This window comes from Schistocerca nitens, chromosome 12, assembly GCF_023898315.1.
Source record: "Schistocerca nitens isolate TAMUIC-IGC-003100 chromosome 12, iqSchNite1.1, whole genome shotgun sequence".
Taxonomy (NCBI): Eukaryota; Metazoa; Arthropoda; class Insecta; order Orthoptera; family Acrididae; genus Schistocerca; species Schistocerca nitens.
The window spans coordinates 23,826,722-23,846,865 of NC_064625.1; the positions used below are offsets into that span (position 1 = coordinate 23,826,722).

The window sequence follows — 20,144 nt, forward strand, 5'->3', positions numbered from 1 at the left end:
TTCTTTCCTGGAAGTACTCGGTACAGCATGTCATTTCATTTAATATTGTGGAGTGTCTTTTTCGGTCTGCACAACTGTCTTCAGTTTGGCAGAATTGTGATGTCAGCACTCTTTACCCTTTGCTATTTGTTTGTGGTCTCGTAGATGCTCGCAGGTCCAGTAGATGTTTGTACAAAAAGAGGCACTCCAGTGATCTCCCGTTGCGAGCCTTTAAAAATAAATGGGATTGCCAAAAGAGTTGTTGTTGTGGTCTTCAGTCCTGAGACTGGTTTGATGCAGCTCTCCATGCTCTCCATGCTCTCCTGTGCAAGCTTTTTCATCTCCCAGTACCTACTGCAACCTACATCCTTCTGAATCTGCTTAGTGTATTCATCTCTTGGTCTCCCTCTACGATTTTTACCCTCCACGCTGCCCTCCAATACTAAATTGGTGATCCCTTGATGCCTCAGAACATGTCCTACCAACCAATCCCTTCTTCTGGTCACGTTGTGCCACAAACTTCTCTTCTCCCCAATCCTATTCAATACTTCCTCATTAGTTATGTGATCTACCCATCTAATCTTCAGCATTCTTCTGTAGCACCACATTTCGAAAGCTTCTATTCTCTTCTTGTCCAAACCATTTATCGTCCATGTTTCACTTCCATACATGGCTACACTCCATACGAATACTTTCAGAAATGACTTCCTGACACTTAAATCAGTACTGGATGTTAACAAATTTCTCTTCTTCAGAAACGCTTTCCTTGCCATTGCCAGCCTACATTTTATATCCTCTCTACTTCGACCATCATCAGTTATTTTGCTCCCCAAATAGCAAAACTCCTTTACTACTTTAAGTGCCTCATTTCCTAATCTAATTCCCTCAGCATCACACGACTTAATTAGACTACATTCCATTATCCTTGTTTTGCTTTTGTTGATGTTCATCTTATATCCTCCTTTCAAGACACTGTCCATTCCATTCAACTGCTCTTCCAAGTCCTTTGCTGTCTCTGACAGAATTACAATGTCATCGGCGAACCTCAAAATTTTTATTTCTTCTCCATGAATTTTAATACCTACTCCGAATTTTTCTTTTGTTTCCTTTACTGCTTGCTCAATATACAGATTGAACAACATCGGGGAGAGGCTACAACCCTGTCTTACTCCCTTCCCAACCACTGCTTCCCTTTCATGTCCCTCGACTCTTATAACTGCCATCTGGTTTCTGTACAAATTGTAAATAGCCTTTCGCTCCCTGTATTTTACCCCTGCCACCTTTAGAATTTGAAGAGAAGGATGAGAATTCCCAACATACATGGTGCAGTCGCATACATAATGGGTTCAGCAAATTTGCTAGGAAACAGTATTACAATACCGTGCAGAAAGAATTTGAAGACTTAGTTGACAATGAAAGAGCAAAGAACTAAAACAATTGACAGATGGGATTCATTGTTCGGTACGTCAAGAAGTACCTTGTGCTGAATTTTCAGCCATGTAACGCGTGGGGAAATTGGTGTTACAAGTAGTAAAATTTCTGTAAACGCGCACATTATTCCACTATCAGTTGCGACTGTTTTAGAAGGAACTGAATGAAGAGTATTCAGATTTATATGTTCTGAAAAGTATGTTCGTTAAGTCAATAGGTAAGCCTGGAACAGTTTTCTGATCTAAAACTTTCTATTGTTGAATTTATATAGAGCAGGAAAGAAAATTAAAATGCCTGGAATGAATTGAAGACCTTGCATTTTAAGTGGACGTGACTGCACACCGCCCACATTAAGACATTGGAAGGTGAGGAACAACTTATCTGATATAATGATGCATTTTTTAAAAAAAATTATGTTGTAGAAGGAAGACTTTTTGACACAGTCCAGTTTCCTAAGCTCATTGTAGCTAAATAAAATGTGAGACTTAAAGGAATTCATTGTGACCTTGAAAGAAATACAGACATATTTTCTTAAACGTTTTGAGAACACTGTCAGTTGTACATTGTTTTTGAACTGCTAGATCAGTGTAAAGCACTCCTATGCATGAGCAGATGTCATTGATTGATCTGCAAGGGAATTCCTGTTTTAATGACAAATCCTTTTATGTTAAAGCGGTCCAGGACGTCTGTATTGCTTTCCTCAGGTAGAGTTTCCACATCTCAATAATGACGTGGCAAGACTGTTACAATATTTGAGAAGGAAAGCTGCTACTCACCATACAGCGGAGATGCTGAGTCGCGATAGGCACAACAAAAAGATTCACACAATTGAAGCTTTCGGCCATTAAGGTTTCCTTTGTAACTACATTCTTTTGCATCCACTACACTTAATGTCCATCCTTCTTTCTTTCCTGTTTTTCTCTTGCCTTACGAACCGCTCTGGCCTGCCTTAATGGCTGAAAGCTTTAATTGTGTGAATCTTTTTGTTGTGCCTATCGCGACTCAGCCTCTCTGCTATATGGTGAGTAGCAACTTTCTTTCTCTGTTATTGTTACATTCCATCCTGGATTTTCCATTGTTTGATTGTTACAATATTTTGGTTGACATATTTGTGTGAAAGACCTTTTTCTAATTATGAAACTAAATAAGTTAAAACTATGTAACAACTTGAGTGCAAAAATCTGTGAAATTGTCTGTGTCTGTCTGTATGTAGGCAGTTGATACCAGATAAAAATTGTCTTCAGTGTGCCAAAAATAATTAAATAATGCTGAAAATTTATTTTAGTTGTCATCTATGTTGTTGAGAAATGTGAAATATAAAACCAAGTTGTATGCATTGTGACTGCACTGCTATTTAAATGTGGCACGTTTACAGTTTTCCTCTCTCACCGCTCCTCACGTTCAGACACGATATGGCGGTGAGAGGGAAACGTGCAGCAGAGCTGAGCACTATGGCACTTGTGCCAGGGTACAGCCCACGAGCCGAAATCTTGGCTGCCCCCGGCTTAAGGCAAATGACGGCACGGTTCCCTCGAAAGGGCTCAGCTTCTTTCCCTCTCCATCATTCTCCAATCTGAGGTTGTGCCGCACGTGAATGAGTGCACTGTTTGGGACATTTTATGACTGACAGTATAATTTCTATTGTTATATGTCAACAGTGATGATTTTTGTGGATTTTGTTGTGTGACACCATTGATTTTTTATCAACTATTATGATGCTGTAAGTGTTTTTATGAAAATGATGAGGCCCGTGGACCAAAACTGGTAGTTCAGTAAAGAAACTTTAGCAGCATCTGTTAGTGGTAAATCATGATGTTCTTCAAATATTTACGAGCTGTGTGGCACCAGCTTTTTAAAATATATTGTTTCTCTTTTCCCCCAGCATGACACCAGAACTTTTTGAGACAATGAGGCTGTGGCTGGTAGTCTTCGCAATTCTCTTGAGGATAGTCTTGATGCCCACGTACCTACAAGCATACCTCAACATGGCCTACCATCGCCTGGAGGAGCAGAAGAAGGAAGCTGGCCGTATCACCAACACTGAACTCCAGAAAAAGGTAGTGTCTGTGTCTAATGAAAGCAGTAGCACATGTCTCATATTTGTCATACACCAGTAACTGTCACCTGTTTTCGTGAGGCTGTGTGTCAGCTTTTGTGACATTTCCAGCAGGACACATTAACACATTTGTAATAAACTGCACAACCACTGTGACTGATGTAATCGATTTTGATGAAAGTTCCAAAAACATTTTGACACAGTTAGAGACGGAGAAACAGTCTTGTGTTAAGGGGACTTGTTTTTGAACAGAAGGGAAAATCTTGACAAATTTGTCAGTTTTCTTAATAGAGTAGCTCAAAGAATAAGAGTTATAAGCCCATGTAATGTGTATCACCTTTTAACAGGTCTTTTGGGAACTTTGTGACGTGTATGCCGTGTACTCGCTGTTTGCCTAAAGGGAACGACAACCCCTCGGACACTGAAGCAGCACCAGTTTGTTTGTACATACAGGATGTTGCCTCCCTATAAATAGTTGATGACAGCTGTCAGGAGAAGCCTAACGGAGGTGCTCCGTGCCAGGGACTTGTTTTCTCCACTGTGCATGTGTGCAGAACTGGATCGGCTATATAGGGCAGTGCAGGCCAACAGGTTGGCAGTTAGCCCCACTGGAGCTCTGCATCAATTTGTGTGCCGGCTCTTAGCAGCCCATCAGTCAGAGCCCGGTCGGAAGCCACCGCGCAGGACATACGACTTCCAGTGACATCTAGAAACTTACCTGTTGGCCGGTTATGCCGAATGCTTTACCTTCATTGTTAGTTGTTATCAGTGGCATAGGCTTCACGTCCCACTTCATTTATTCCAGATGTGTGCCTGTTTGTGTCTGAGAAGTTGTATTATTTTTTTACTGAGAAGAGTTTGCTCCGGCACTTTTTTTCTGAATTGTATTTTGTGTTTCAAGTGAAACAAAGCAAATCAATTATTTATGTACAGCACAGGTACGCATATCTCGAAATAAAATGAAGTAAAATCTTCATATTTTTTATGGAAGTTCTTTTCACCACTATTTTTAAAGCAGACTTTCAAAAAGATGTTGCTGTCATAAATTATGGTTCAAAAAATTGTTAATAATGATTATAAAAATTTCAGCAACTTATAGTTTTTCTTTAGAACGTCTCTGATTTTCAATAAACTATGTCTTACACTAGTATATAAAATTTCAGCCTTCTATCTAAAACACCGGATGAATTTACAATTGCAAATAATGACTACCATCAGCTGTAGAATGGAATGACAATGAAAAATTGTGCCGTAATAGTTTGTAAGCAATATGTACCAGCACATCGAAAAAGGAAATTCAGATTAAAGTTAAAACTTGTTTTCCTGTCTATTGTGCTAAAACTAATGCTTCCCAGATCCATATTCATCTTGTTTCTGCTGTTTTTCTTTCTCCCTTTTCTTTTTCAGACTACTTCTGCTTGTTGTTCTTGATTCTTTCGTGGATTGCACCACTGACTCCCCTGCTTTGAAGAGCCTCCTGTGGTCAATGACAAAGTTCTGTGCATAATGAGTCCACCAGGCACTCCCATCAATTTCTGTAAACTTAAACTTTGTCACTATAACATAGCAGAGCATCCAGCACACCTATTTTAAAGTTTTTGTCCTACAGAGACCATTTTTGGTATCCATTTACATATACAGCTTTTAAAACTCTCATTTGAGTTTTGAGTCCTAGCCTGTAAACAATTCTCTAATAATCCTGAGTTACTAACAATACTATAAAAATGAAAGTTGCTACTCACCATATAGTGGAGATGCTGAGTCGCAGATAGGCACAACAAAATGACTGTCACATATAAAGCTTTTGGCCAGTAAGGCCTTCATCAAAAATAGGCGATAGACTGACACACACACACACACATACGCACGCACGCACACACGTTACATCCCATTCTGGATTTTCCATTGTTTGATTAAATATATAGGTTTTTCAACTTCCATTATAGCAAACGGCAAAGAATACTTGTGGTGAGAGCAGAATTCTTTTTTTAAAAAGAGAGCTGTTTGCCTGAAATGGAGCATTGTCATGCATGCAGTCACTTTCAAATTGCTCTAATTTTGGGGCTTTCTTCTGTACGATTTCCTCTAAGTAAACTTTTTCTTGGTCAGAAAACTACAGATAAATTTTTAAGACATAAATTAAAATATTGATTTTTCGGCATTTATTCATGTACTAGTTCCTTAATATGTCATGATAAATACAGAATCGCTAACATAACTTAACAATTTGAACATGGCTCTTAGGAAGGAGGTGTGTTAAGGAGAGATGGGGACAGCCTCATCTGAAGTGACTGGTTGACAGCTTTATTTACCATCTGCATCGGCAGCAACAATGAATCAGTTAAATGAGTAGTGTGAGTTTGTTGAAGAGGCCTACTTTTCTAAGAGATGATAGATTCTCACCACATGATATAAGTAGCAAATTTTGTAAAATAAATATGGTAATCCCCATGAAACATGGACCTTGCCATTGGTGGGGAGTCTTGTGTGCCTCAGCGATACAAATTCCCACACCGTGGGTGCAACCACAATGGTTGGGTATCTGTTGAGAGGCCACACAAGCATGTTGTTCATGAAGAGGGGCAGCAGCCTTTTCAGTAGTTGCAGGGCCAACAGTCTGGATGATTAACTGATCTGACCTTGTAACATCAACCAAAATGACCTTGCTGTGCTAGTACTGAGAATAGCTGAAAACAAGGGGAAACTACAGCCGTAATTTTTCCTAAGTGCTTGCAGCTCTACTGTATGGTTAAATGATGATGGTATTCTCTTGGGTAAAGTATTCCAAAGGTAAAATAGCCCTCCATTCGGATCTCCGGGCGAGAACTACACATAAGAAGGTCTTTATAGGGAGAAACAAAACTGGCGTTCTACGGATCGGAGTGTGGACTGTCAGATCCCTTATTGGGCAGGGAGGTTTGAAAATTTTAAGGAAATGGATAGGTTAAAGTTAATGTAGTGGGAATTCGAAGTTCAGTAGCAGGAAGAACAGGACTTCTAGTCAAGTGAATACAGGGTTATAAATATGAAAGAAAATAGCGGTAATGCAGGAATAGTTTTAATAATTAGTAAAAAATAGGAACAAGGATAAGCTACTATGAACAGCATAGTGAACGTATTATTATTGTAGCCAAGATAGGCACAAAACCCACACCCACCACAGTAATAAAAGTTTATAGCTCCGCAGAATATGAGGAGATTGGGAAAATGTATGACGAGATGAAAGAAATAATTCAGATAGTTAAGGGGAATGAAAAGTTAATAGTCACAGGGGACTGGAATTTGATAGGAATAAAAGGAACATTAGTAGGTGAATATGGACTGGGGAAAAAATGAAAGAGGAAGCCACTTAGTAGAATTTTGCATAGAGAATAATTTAATCATCGCTAACACTTGGGTTTAAGAATTGTGAAAGAAAGTTGTATACGTGGAAGACACCTGGAGGCACCAGAAGGCTTCATACTGATTATTTAATGGTAAGACAGAGATTTCGGAACCAGGTTCTAAATTTTAAGACCTTTCTAGGGGCAGATGTTGACTCTGACCACAATTTATTGGTTATGAACTGTAGATGAAAACTGAAGAAACTGCAAAAAGGTGGGAATTTAATGAAATGGGACCTGGAAAAACCGAAAGACCCAGAGGTTGTAGATGGTTTCAGAGCGAATATTAGGGAATGATTGACAAGATCGGGGGAACGGAATAGAGTAGAATAGTGGGTAGCTTTGAGAGATGAAACGGTGAAGGCAGCAGAGGATCAAGTACATAAAAGATGAGGCCTAATAGATATCCTTGGCTGACACAAGAGAAATTGAATTTAATTGATGAAAGGAGAAAATATAAAAATGCAATGAATGAAGCAGGCAAAAGGGAATAGAAATGTCTCAAAAATGAGATTGACAGAAAGTGCAAAATGGCTAAGTAGGAATGACTAGAGGACAAATGTAAGGATGTAGAAGCATATATCACGAGGAGTAAGATAGATGCTGCCTACAGGAAAATTAAAGAAACCTTTGGAGAAAAGAGAACCACCTATTTGAATACAAAGAGCTCAGATGGAAAACCAGTTCTAAGCAAAGAAGGCAAGGCAGAAAGGTGGAAGGAGTATATAGAGGATCTATACAAGGGTGATGTGCTTGAGGGCAATATTATGGAAATGGAACAGGAAGGGAGGTATTATACTGCTGAAGAATTTGACAAAACACTGAAAGACTTAGATCAAAACAACGCCCTGGAAGTAGAGAACATTCCGTTAGAGCTGCTGATAGTCTTGGGAGAGCCAGCCATGACAAAACTCTTTCATCTGGTTAGGAGGATGTATGAGACAGGCAAAATACTGTCAGACTTAAAGAAGAATGTAGTAATTCCAATACAAAAGAAAGTAGGTGCTGACAGTGTGAAAATTACCAAATTATCAGTTTAATAAGTCATGGTTGCAAAATACTAACGTGAACCCATTACAAAAGAATGGAAAAACTGGTAGAAGCCAACCTCGGGAAGATCTGTTTGGATTCTGGAGAAATGCGGGAACACAAGAGGAAATAATAACCCTACAACTAATAGAAGATAGGTTAAGGAAAGGCAGACCTACGTTTACAGCATTTATAGACTTAGAGAAAGCTTTTGACAATGTTGACTGGAATACTCTCTTTCAAATTCCGAAGGTGGCAGGGGTAAAATACAGGGAGTGAGAGGCTATTTACAATTTGTAGAGAAACCAGATGGTGGTTATAAGAGTCGAGTGGCACAGAAGGGAAGCAGTGGTTGGGAAGGGAGTGAGACAGGGTTGTAGCTTATCCCCAATGTCATTCAATCTGTATGTTGAGCAAGCAATAAAGGAAACAAAACAAAAAAGTTGGAGTAGGAATTAAAGTGCAGGGAGAAGAAATAATGATGACATTGCAATTCTGTAAGAGACAGCAAAGGTGCAATTCTGTGAGAGACACCAAAGGATCTTTAAAAGCAATTGAATGGAATGGGAAGTGGTTTAAAAGGAGGATTCAAGATAAACATCAAGAAAAGCAAAGCAAAACGAGGGTAATGGAATGTAGTCAAATTAATTCATGTGATGCTGAGGGAAGTAGATCAGGAGTTTTGCTATTTGGGAAGCAAAATAACTGATGGAGGTCAAAGTAGGGACAATAGAAAATGTAGTCTGGCAATGGCAAGGAAAGCGTTTCTGAAGAAGAGAAATTTGTTAACATTGAGTATAGATAATAAGTGTCAGGAAGTCGTTTCTGAAAGTATTTGAAGGGAGTGTAGCCATCTATGGAAGTGAAACATGGACGATAAACAGTTTAGGCAAGAAGAGAATAGAAGCTTTTGAAATGTGCTGCTACAGAGGAATGCTGAAGATTAGATGGGTAGATCACATAACTAATGAGGAGGTAGTGAATAGAACTGGGGAGAAGGGAACTTTGTGGCACAATTTGACTAGAAGAAGGGATTGGTCGATAGGACATATTCTGAGGCATCAAGGGATCCCCAATTTAGTACTGGAGGGAAGTGTGTAGGGTAAAGATTGTAGAGGGAGACCACAACATGAATACAGTAACAAGATTCAGAAGGATGTAGGTTGCAGTAGTAGCTACTCAAGATGAAGAGTCTTGCACAGGATTGAATAGCATGGAGAGCTGCATCAAACAAGTCTTTGGACTGAAGACCACAAAAACAACAAATATAATATGTAACTCATATGAATAAATAATTACATATTTATATTAGAAAAGTCAGTTTATGAAAGATTGCAGTTTTTTGAATTTTATTTCTTATTTCATTAGTCAGCTCTCTATGAACCACGATAAGCTTACAACCGTTATGATGATTTTCTCAGTTTTTCTGTTTCCATTTAGACCAAATGTTTTTCACCTATTCACTGTGCTTATTGTTGCATTCTTCTATTTGGCACCAGTTGTTTGATCGTCATCTCTGAAAGTCTCAAATCTCACTACAGCTGTTCAGAAAGTGTGTTAAGTGTTGCATATTTTCTGTTTGTTTACCCATTTCATCTACATGGTTTTTGATATTGATTGTAATATTATTGGTGATAATATATGAGAAAATTTAATGGGTAAGAAATTTTATAAAAAAACTTTACAGTGTAATAAACTAATTGTAACTCCTTTTCTAGCAATTAAAAAAAAAGAGTTAATTGTTTAGGAAACATAAGTTGATGTCTGTCAGTGTCCTCGTGGGTCATTTGGTCTTTGACTTGATATTTTCTTTGAGTTTGATGTTGTTGTATGAAGCTCTGTCAGATTACTGTGTGGCTGATTATGGATGCATAAAGCAAGTGTATCCTCACACAAGTGTCTGATTTATGGAATAAACACAAGGACTATTCACATAATATTAAAGACAAGTATTTTTATTTTCAAATTGTTGTGGAATCATAAGATACACTGCCAACTAGGTGTGTGGTGCTAGTAATTCTTGCAATTGCTTTGAAGCTAAATATATTTAATTGTCACAAAATTATTGTCTGTAATCATTATAGTTGGCAAGTGAGAGTAACAATCCAGTGGTTGTGAAAATCAGTTTTATTTTTTCTCAGTTTTTGAAAGTTTTAAATTTATATTATTGCTAGCTTTATTTTGTGAAATTGTGGCTTGGGAGATAGTGTTGCTATTTTTTTTCTGTTCATTCCAGATAGCGGCTGTGTTTTACTACATGTGTGTGGTGACTATCCAGTATGTTGCTCCGATCATCATGTGCCTCTTCCTCACGATGATGTACAAAACACTCGGTGAGTCAAACCAGCTGGCTAAATGTACAACAGATGTGTTGAGTGTGATTCTGCTTTGTGGTTTATTTACATGAGTAGACTACATTTTGTAGCATCCAAAATAGCCAAAATGAAGGTGAAATAACAGAATAGAAAGGGAAATAGTTGTGATGAGACAGGAAAATTTCCCAAAAACACTAACGATAGCATGTAAAGTAATGCAAAGTTGTCAGTTTTTTGCAAAATAATGTGAAATCAGTGCCTTTATGAAATATTGCAAATTTTTTCCTATTCCTGTATAAACAAAATGTTATAAATTTGAGGACAAGTTTACCAGTATTTGAATGTTTAAATTGGATTTTGCCTGTTTTCCCCTTGGGGCTGAGGTTTGTGTGTAATCTTAAAATGTGACTACGTAGGCTTTCCCGGCGTGATAAGTCTTAAAAATCTTAAAATGACAGTTGATTTCCCATGTAATGAACTAGTCAAAAATAGCACCAAAATTGCCAAAAAAACCACCTAATTTTGCTAAAAAAACTGAAATTAAAAAAAAAAATACCAGTGAAATACGCAAAGAAACAGATTTGGCAAAAAAGAAAACCACTGAATGTGGCAAAAAAAATGACCAAGTATGGAAAAAAGGTAACATCAAATCTGAAAAGAGTAGCATCAAATTAACACCAAATTGGGCAAAAATTAAAACCAATTTAGTCAAAAAATAATACCAAAACCGCCAAAAAATAACACAAATTGCTAAAAATAACACCAAAATGGGCAAAAAATCAAATTTGGGAAAAAACACAGAAATAAGGAAAAATATGAAACAATTTCATAAAAATAATTATTTAATTTGAAAAAATACTGAACTTGGCAAGAAATAACTTGAAAATTTGCAAAAAGATATACCAAATTTGATACAAATTTTGAATTCAGCAAACAACAATGCAAATTGCAAGAAATAGTATTGACATTCATAAAAATAACACTGAAATTGAAAAAAGATAACATGGAAAAGGAGAAAAAAATAACAGTCCAATTGACAAAAAAAGGGTAAGCAAATATTATTGAATTTGGTGAAAAAATTGTACTGACACTGGAAAAATAACACCGGGATTGGAAAAAATAATACCAAATTGGCCATAAAATAAGAGATTTTTTTCTGCACCTAGTTATGAATAATCAACAAGAATGGTTCCTTTAGTTCCTGAGTTATCTTCATTTGTATGATTTGCAGAGCCAACATATCGCTTTTTTAAAAATTGTGAAGATGAGATGAGAGGTCAGCGCCAGCACAACGAGTTGTTCACGTGATAATTCATTGGACTGTTGCCTGTAAACACGTGCCACGTCAGTGCTCTTGGAACAGAGCTGTGGCGGTGACGTGGCTCTGTTGTTGTTCCCGCATAGTGATTTGCGAAGATGGAAAAACATAGATTCGAGCAGTGATTAAGTACTAAGTAAAGAAAGGTATGAAAGCAAAGGTCATTCACACCGATCGAGAATACACTGTGGGACTCTGCTTCTTCATATTCAACTGTTTCTAAGTGGACAAATGAATTTAAATTTGGTCGGGAGAGCTTAGATGAAGATCCACGCAGTGGTCAGCTAAGATGTGTCACTACACCAGAAATCATTGCAAAAATGCACAAAATGGCCATGGAGGATCGCCGAGTGAAAGTGCATGAAATTGCTCAAGCTTGTCAGATGTCATCTGAAAGGGTACATCACATTCTAACTGAAGAATTAGAAATGGAAAAAATTATCTGCAAGTGGATGCCACAACTCTTTGACACTGGATCAAAAACGCAAATATCGGAACAATGTTTGGCCCATTTAAGGAGAAGAGAGCAAGGTTTTTTGGCACCGGTTTGTGACCAGAGATGAAACTTGTGCGCACTACTATACCTCAGAGACAAAACACCAGTCAAAGCAGTGGAAACGTGCCGATTCTCCGCCAGAACAGAAAGCAAAGACAATTTCTTTGGTGGGAAAGGTCATGGCATCAGTGTTCTGGGATGCGAAGGGGATTCTGTTTGTAGATTATCTCCCCACTGGGCAAACAGTTGCTTGAGAATGCTACGCTAACCTCCTGGACAAATTACAACAGAAGGTACACGAAAGGCCAGGTTTAGCGAGGAAGAAAGTCATCTTCCATCAAGACAATGCGCGCCCACACATGTGCCATCACCCTGGTAAAATTGCACGAACTGAGGTATGAATTGTTGCCACACCCACCTTATTCACCTGATATAGCTCCACCAGACTTTCATCTCTTCCCAAAACTGAAAATTTTTCTCAGTGGACGAAGATTCACTTCAAATGAAGAATTGATAGCTGGAGTTGACAACTATTTTGCAGGCCTGGAGAAAACTTGTTTTCGAGATGGGATCAAGACACTGGAACATCGTTGGACCAAGTGCATTAATCTACAAGGAGACTACATTGAAAAATAAAATAAAGTTTCAGTGAAGTAAGTACTTTTTTCCTATTCTGTTCCGAGAACTTTTCAAACCACCCTCATATTAACATCAATTCTGTCCCCATTTTTGTGTAGTGGGTGCATCAGTACAGCTTGCTGGTCACCCAGAGTTTACTCAGTTCACAAAATTAGTATAATTATTTTATTATTAGAATAATAGTATTGATATTCCTGCCTCATTTTGCAGGAGGCTATACGTGGACTGGGCAGGTGGCACCTGCTACTGGATTTTCACCTCTGGACAACCCGAAGCCCTCTTCGCCTCTACAGGGACCGTCCGTGTCCGGCACTGAGGGTACCGAGTCCATCAGGCAGTCCGCCCAGGAGTTTGCTCTCGCCCTCAACTCCCTCAAACAGGTACAGCACAACAAAACACCCAGCAGATTACCTGTTCTTGTTGTTGGTGTTGACACTCAAAGAAAGGTTATGAGGAGGATGTGCAAGAGTTCTTCATTCATACATGTCCTTGTCCCTCCCATAGGACAAGGTACAGAGTTGCACAAAGTAGCCTGCCTCTCCCTCTGCAGTGTTTTACATTCAAGTTAGTAGAGTTGCAGACAGCCATTACTAGAAATTTGTGAGAATTGTGTAATGAATAAGAAGTCTGCACCCATATCAGATTGGGTACCTATGCCCCAGACACACATTTCATATAGGCAGCTGTAAGCATTTCAATAATGATACAAGCTGCACGTTATGTACATGTTTCAGTAGTGATACAGGCTATGCAAGATATATTACGTGGTAGCGGGAGATCCATCCCATTTTTGGCAACTCTCACTGTCTCTCAAAATCACAAATCTTTAAATTTGTAGAGATTCTTCGAGATAGCAGGAAACAGCAGTACGGTAAACCTAAAATAGTAGCTGTGATAACAGTATTGAACACTGGCATTTCTTACATCCTGCCTATCATGTATCCAGCAGGCATGATCAAGGGTTTTTTGTGAATGTGTGAAAGGCAAATCTAATAGGTGATACCATTTGTGGTAAAAAGAATATCACCTTCTACATTAGAAAGTAGTGAGAAAGGATAACAACAGCAATTCTGTTATTTGGGAGTCATTCTCTTTTTTGCTATTACTGAGCTCCCCAAAAGGTGGTAAAAAATTCCTCTTTTGTGCTGCTTCACCTTTCCCTATCATATTCTGCACGTTATGGTCGACCTTGGAGAGAGGTATTCTGTCTGGATACCCACCATTGTAATAAGAGCTACGATCATTTATGCTGGAGTGTGGTAGAACGCAAAGTAGAACAGAAGGTGGCAGCTAAGGAGCTTGGCAAGTTGCAGATTCTGAGACATTACTGTGTGCTTAGCCTTGAGAGGTGGAATTAGCAGGTCATCCATTGCTGGAATGGAGACCTTGCAGAACGTGCCCCTATTACACCTGTGGGTTAAAATAGAGGGGTGGCAGATGCAGTCAAGCTAAAAACTGCAAATTACTGGATACCTTTTGGATATCCTATCCTAAAATCCACCACACCAATATGGGGAATGTGGTAAATATAGGAATGTTTGGTGAAATGATGATTATGTAACAACTTCCAGCTGCTTTGATAAACCTTTTACCATAACAATTGAAACATATTCTGGTTTCCAGAATGAGCTTTTCACTCTGCAGCGGAGTGTGCGCTGATATGAAACTTCCTGGCAGATTAAAACTGTGTGCCCGACTGAGACTTGAACTCAGAGCCTTTGCCTTTCGCAGGCAAGTGCTCTGCCATCTGAGCTACCGAAGCACGACTCACACCCAGTCCTCACAGCTCTACTTCTGCCAGGATCTCGTCTCCTACCTTCCAAACTTTATTCTGGTTTACCGATGGATCAAAACAAAGGTGTGGGTGCTAGGTTTTACGGAGTACAGCTAGCCTAGAGAGAGCATCTGTCTACAGAAGTAGGCCTCAGTATTCCGGTCGGGAATATCTGCCGTCAGTGTATGTGCAGAGGATAATTGGTGCAGGCACTATAATGACTGCAGCATCTTTGTTTATTCAGACACCTGAGCAACTCCGAAATCTCAGTCAACCTGTGCAGCAAGATCAAAAGATCTTCACAGAATGCTGTGAAGCCCTTGTGAGGCTAGGGGAAGCAACAAGGTAACCTTGCTGTGGTTCCCCAGTCAATCAGGAATCATCGCCAGTGAATGAGCCGATAGGCTGACTGGGGCAGGTGTGACGACTCTGCCTGTTGGACTGGAAACTGTCTTAACTGTAGCTAAGACAGTGGTAAAATATAAACTATGTAGGTGGATCAGGAAACAGTGCACAGAGCAATGGACTGCGATCCAAAGAGAAAGTTGTGGCAACATAATTATGCAAAAGACACGTTTTAAGGGAAGTTCTGTAAACCTGGGATTGAGTGGGAGACAGACTAAACTCGTGGAAGGACTACTGCAGGAGTGCCTCAGGAAGGAGTGATAGGACTGTTGCTGTTTTCTATATACATAAATGATTTGGCAGACAGGGTGGGCAGCAATCTGCAGTTGTTCGGTGATGATGCTGTGGTGTACAAGAAGGTGTCAAGGATAAGTGACTGTAAGTTGATACAAGATGACCTAGACAAAATTTCTAGTTGGTTTGATGGAATGGCAACTGGTTCTTAATGTAAAAAAATAGGGGGGGGGGGGGGGGGGAAATAGCCAACTTTGGTTTATTGGGAGAAATTTAGGAAAGTGTAGTTCATCTGTGAAGATGACCACATATAGGACGCTAGTGCGACATATTCTAGAGTACTGCTAGAGTATTCAGGATCTGCACCAGGTCGGATTGAAAGAAGACATCAAAGCAATTCAGAGACGAGATGCTAGATTTGTTTTGGTAGGTTCGATCAGCATGGAAGTGTTACGGATATGATTTCGAAGCTTAACTGGGAATCCCGGGGGGGGGGGGGGGGGGGGGGGGTTGTGTAAAAGACATTTATTTTGAAGAACACTACCGAGTAAGTTTAGAAAATCCGCGTTTGAAGCTGAAGCTGACCGCAGAACGATCCTACTGCCGCCAACATACATTTCGCTTGGGGACCGTAAAGATGAGGTAGAAGAAATGAAGGCTCATGCGGAGGTGTATAGACAGTTGTTTTTTCCCTCACTTTATCTGCAAGTGGGCAGGAAAGGAATTGACTAGTTATGTTACAGGGTGCCCTTCACCAAACGCTGTACAGTGGCTTGTGGAGTATATATGTAGATGTAGTGAAATGTCATGGGAACTTTAAGGAACATCTATGCACGATGGGTGTGGGGGGAAAGAAGCCCCTTCGTATAGTGTGTGTAGCGAGGGGGATGAAACTGCATTAATCTTCCAGTACTTCACATTGGAGATCAAAAAATATAGAATATTCCGTATTGCTCTGCAACATTACACCCAGATATTTACCTGTCGTTACCGTGTCAAGGAGGACACAACTAATACTGGATAGGAACATTACAGGTTTGTTCTTCGTACTCTTCTGCATCAACTTTCTTTTTTCCACATTTAGAGCTAGCTGCCATTCATCACACCAACTAGAAATTTTGTCTAAGTTGTCTTATAACTTCCTGGAGTCACTCAACTTTGACACCTTACCGTGCACCACAGCATCATCAGCAAACAATTGCAGATGGCTGCCTACCCTGTCCACCAGTGAATTTACTCCATATGCTCATACCTTAGTTAGCAGCCTGCAGTGGGGTACTGTGTCAAATGCTTTCCAGAAATCTGGAAATATGGAATCTGTTGCCCTTCATCTATAGTTCACCATGTGTAATGTGAGAAAAGGGCAAGCTGAGTTTCACAAGAGCAATGCTTCCTAAAAACCATGCTGATTCTTGGACAAAGCTTCTAAGTCTCAAAATGGTTTATTGTATTCAAACTGAGAATATGTTCGATGATTCTGCAGCAAATCAATGTTAGGGGTATTGATCTGTAATTTTTTACTGGGAAAGAGATTCATGATAAATGCAACCTAGATAAGGGGCCTTGGAGTACTTTTTGTGAAACTGAATTGGGATTCCATCCAGACCTGTTTTTCACTCCTTTAGTTGTTCCCCTGTGCCAGGGATGCATATTAGAATGTTGCCCACACGAGAGTCTGTGCAATGGTCAAGTGATGGTATGTTTGTATGATTCTCGTGTGTGAACAATTTCTTGAATGTGAAATTTAATACTTCAACTTTTGTTTTGCTATCTTCAACTGCCACTCCAGACTGGTCAACAAGGGACTGAATGGAAGCTTGTTGCATGCTTCACGCATAGATCTCTCACTGACACATGACTTTACTAAGTTTTGCTTGTCATTATTTGTGCATTCTCTTTTGAACTGTGAGTACAGCAGCCTCTGTTTCCTCAGCATCTTGCAAATTTTGTTATTTAACTGTGGTTGGTGTTTTCCATCCCTTAACCACATAACTCTCCAGACCACAATTTCCAGTCTGCTTAAACCCTCTACGTCCATGTTACTGGAACTAAGTGATGTTTGTTCATTGTGTAAGTGCAATAACTTTTGTAACCACAGTTGATATAATGACAATATGATCACTAATCCCTGTTTCTATACTAACACTGTTGATAAGATCCAGCCTATTCGTAGCTACAGGGTACGAGATATTTCCAGTACATACGGGCTGCCGAGCAAGCTGCTCAAGGCAGTTTTCAGAAAATGGTTCAGAAGTATCTTGCACAACTGTCTGTCTGTACCCCCTGCAATGAGTCCATAAGCATCCTGGTCTATACTCGGTAGGTTAAAGTTGCCTTCAACTAGCATTGCATGATCTGGATATTTACACGCTAGTGACTATAGACTATCTTCGAATAGCAGAATCGGTGGCTGGTAAAAGCATCCAATAATTAACTTGGTTTCACCTGCACCTTTTATGTGTCCCCAGATAACTTCACACTCAACTTCGACCTCAGTAGAGACAATATTTTTGTCAACTGCAATGAACACTCGTCCTTGTATGGCCTCTAATCTGTACGTCCAATATACATTCCATGACTCGTTAAATGTCTCAGAGCTTTCCACTTTGGATTTCAGCTAGCTCTCGATCCCAAGAATGATCTGAGTGCGAGAACTTCCCTGTAGGGCAGTAAATTCGGGAACTTTATTACGAATACTTCAACAGTTTACTGATAAAACTTTGACAGTCAAAGTGTCTTTACTCTCAATGCGATCCGACTCCCTTGCTGCATATTGACTGGCAAGTGTTCATCAGAGAACCTCAAACAATCATCTAGCCTAAAAAACCTTCATGTGTACTTCACAAGTACTGTGCTTCCTGATTAGCTGCTTCCTTTGTGTAGAGAACTCCTGACCTATCAAGGGGTCGGAAAAATCCCCACACGATAATGCAGGTCTAGAAATCTGCAACCAAGACAATCATAGAGTTGATGAAGCCTTTGGTTGAGTCCCTCCACTCAGCCCCAATCCAAAGAATCCTGATTAATTCTGGGAACAATGCTACATATTGCGAGCTGTGTTTGCCACTTGTATGAAATGAGGATGGCCTCAGGATCCCTGCAACAGGCGTTGTTGGTGCCGACATGAGCCACAACTTGCAGAAGACCGTACCCCGCACACTTAATAGCCACAGGCAAGGCCGTCTCCTTATCTTGGCTTTCTTTCCAGGCCTTACCACTGTCTGCCTAAGGGGCTCCATAACACCCCTAATGTTGGAGCTCCCAATAATCGATAAACTCTTCCCCCCCCCTCTCTGTGTCTGCTCGGACCCTGCTGAAGGAACGGTCACTTGTTCACTCACAGGGTGAATGCGCAAGGCCAGGTGGCCAGTCTCCACATTCGCCCTCCGCCTCAAGTAACGTGAATACGTTACCACCTGCCACTCACCCTGCTATGAGGGCAGATCCACCGTGTTGGGTACCCCTAGGAGGTGCTTCAGAAGCAGAGCCCACGGGCGACACAAGCGGCACCTGAGGTATCCCATCAGATTTTCCGCCACTGCCACAACCCGAGGCAGCAGCCTGAAGGTGACCGACTGTAGCCAGAGCCGCATTCAGCCGTTCGCAAATTGCGATGAGCTCCTCCTGCACCCACACACAGCTTCTAACCATCCTTATGAAAATGTGAATGGTTCTGGAAAAACGCCAAATCACTAGCACAGACGTTGCTGACGATGCCAATGTATCCTTTCGCTCACACCGAGCAATTTTTTCAGAGGTTTTGGGCATGAAACATGTAGCAGCAAAGTTTGCTCCAAAATTCTTGAATTTTGACAAAAAATGATGTCGCTAAGACATCACTCGGGAATTGCTGAATGAAGTCACCAGTAATTCAGATCTTGTAAAGAAGGTTATGGCAAGTACCGAAACAAGGGTGTACAGTATGACGACAAAACTGAGGTCCAATCATCCTAATAGAAACTGCCTGAAGAGCCAAGACCGAAAAAAATTTGGTTAGTGCAGCCACATGTGAAGGTTACTCTCACTGTTTCGTTCAATTACAGTGGTATAGTGGACAATGAATTCCTGCCTGAGGTCATACAGTCAGTAAGGAATACTACCTGGAAGTTGTGCACCATTTGTGTGAAGCAATCCACAGAAGACGACCAGAATTGTGGCAGAACCACTCACGTAAACTGCATCACGAGAAGTGTCTGACTCACATCTCGCTGCTTGTTCGTGATTTGTGGCAAAAAAAAAAAAAAAAAAAAAAAAAAAAAAGTTATGTTGCCTCAGCCATCGTTTTTTCCTGCGACATGAGAATCGTGTAAGCATATCGTTTTGCCACCATTGATGAGAAAAAACAGAATTACTGAAGGAGCTGAATGCCATAACAAAAACAGAGTTCCACAAGTGTTTCCAAAATTGGAAAAAGTGCTGCCACAATGATATTATATCTGACAGGGATTACTGTGAAGGGGACAAAGTTGATGTTGATGATGACTAAATAAAGATTCTTCAAGAAAAACAAAAATTGCTGTTTCTTTTTTACCAGACTTGGTGTATCATTTTCTCATTCTAGCTGAACTTGGAACAATGGGAAGCTTTCATTTGCAGCCATGAGAAAAAAGTAAAGTAAATCTTGTTCTCACAGACAAGAAAAGCTGGTTCAGAGAAATTTGAATTTGTAACATAGAAAAAGCTAGAAATCTCACAGAAATGTTCTGGTGAAACAATCGGCACCTGTTTTTTTTTCTGTGTGTTGTCACTTTTGTATGTTCTTGTATTTGTTTATGTTGAGTTTCATAATATTTGTTACATTATCAGTTTGTGCTGCAACACATTTGATGGGGTTCATGTCAAGCATAGCTGGGCAGTGTTAATGAAAAAGTTAACTTCGCTAATTCTTAATCCTTTGCTAAAAAAAGTTATTTTTTTTTAAGATGTCAAAGCATTACTTTACAGGAGATTTATCAGAAGTTGAAGTTAATCTTTGATCGTTAATTCGTTTGCTATGCATTGATCCACACTGGCTTGAGACACTAGACTGCCAGTTGCAGCAATGCCAAAGGTACTCCAGTGCTTCTGTCCTATTATTTTTAACTG

General features: G+C 39.8%; 1 protein-coding gene across 1 annotated transcript in view; it reads left to right on the forward strand.

Annotated features, from left to right (window-relative positions):
* Nucleotides 1-20,144, forward strand: part of LOC126215078 (transmembrane protein 161B) — a 101,595-nt gene that overhangs the window by 78,594 nt on the left and 2,857 nt on the right. Inside the window, exons 9-11 of the mRNA XM_049941727.1 lie at nucleotides 3,293-3,467; nucleotides 10,115-10,211; nucleotides 12,857-13,026. Of these exons, the coding sequence (XP_049797684.1) occupies nucleotides 3,293-3,467; nucleotides 10,115-10,211; nucleotides 12,857-13,026 (442 nt within the window). The remainder of the gene's footprint in view (nucleotides 1-3,292; nucleotides 3,468-10,114; nucleotides 10,212-12,856; nucleotides 13,027-20,144) is intronic.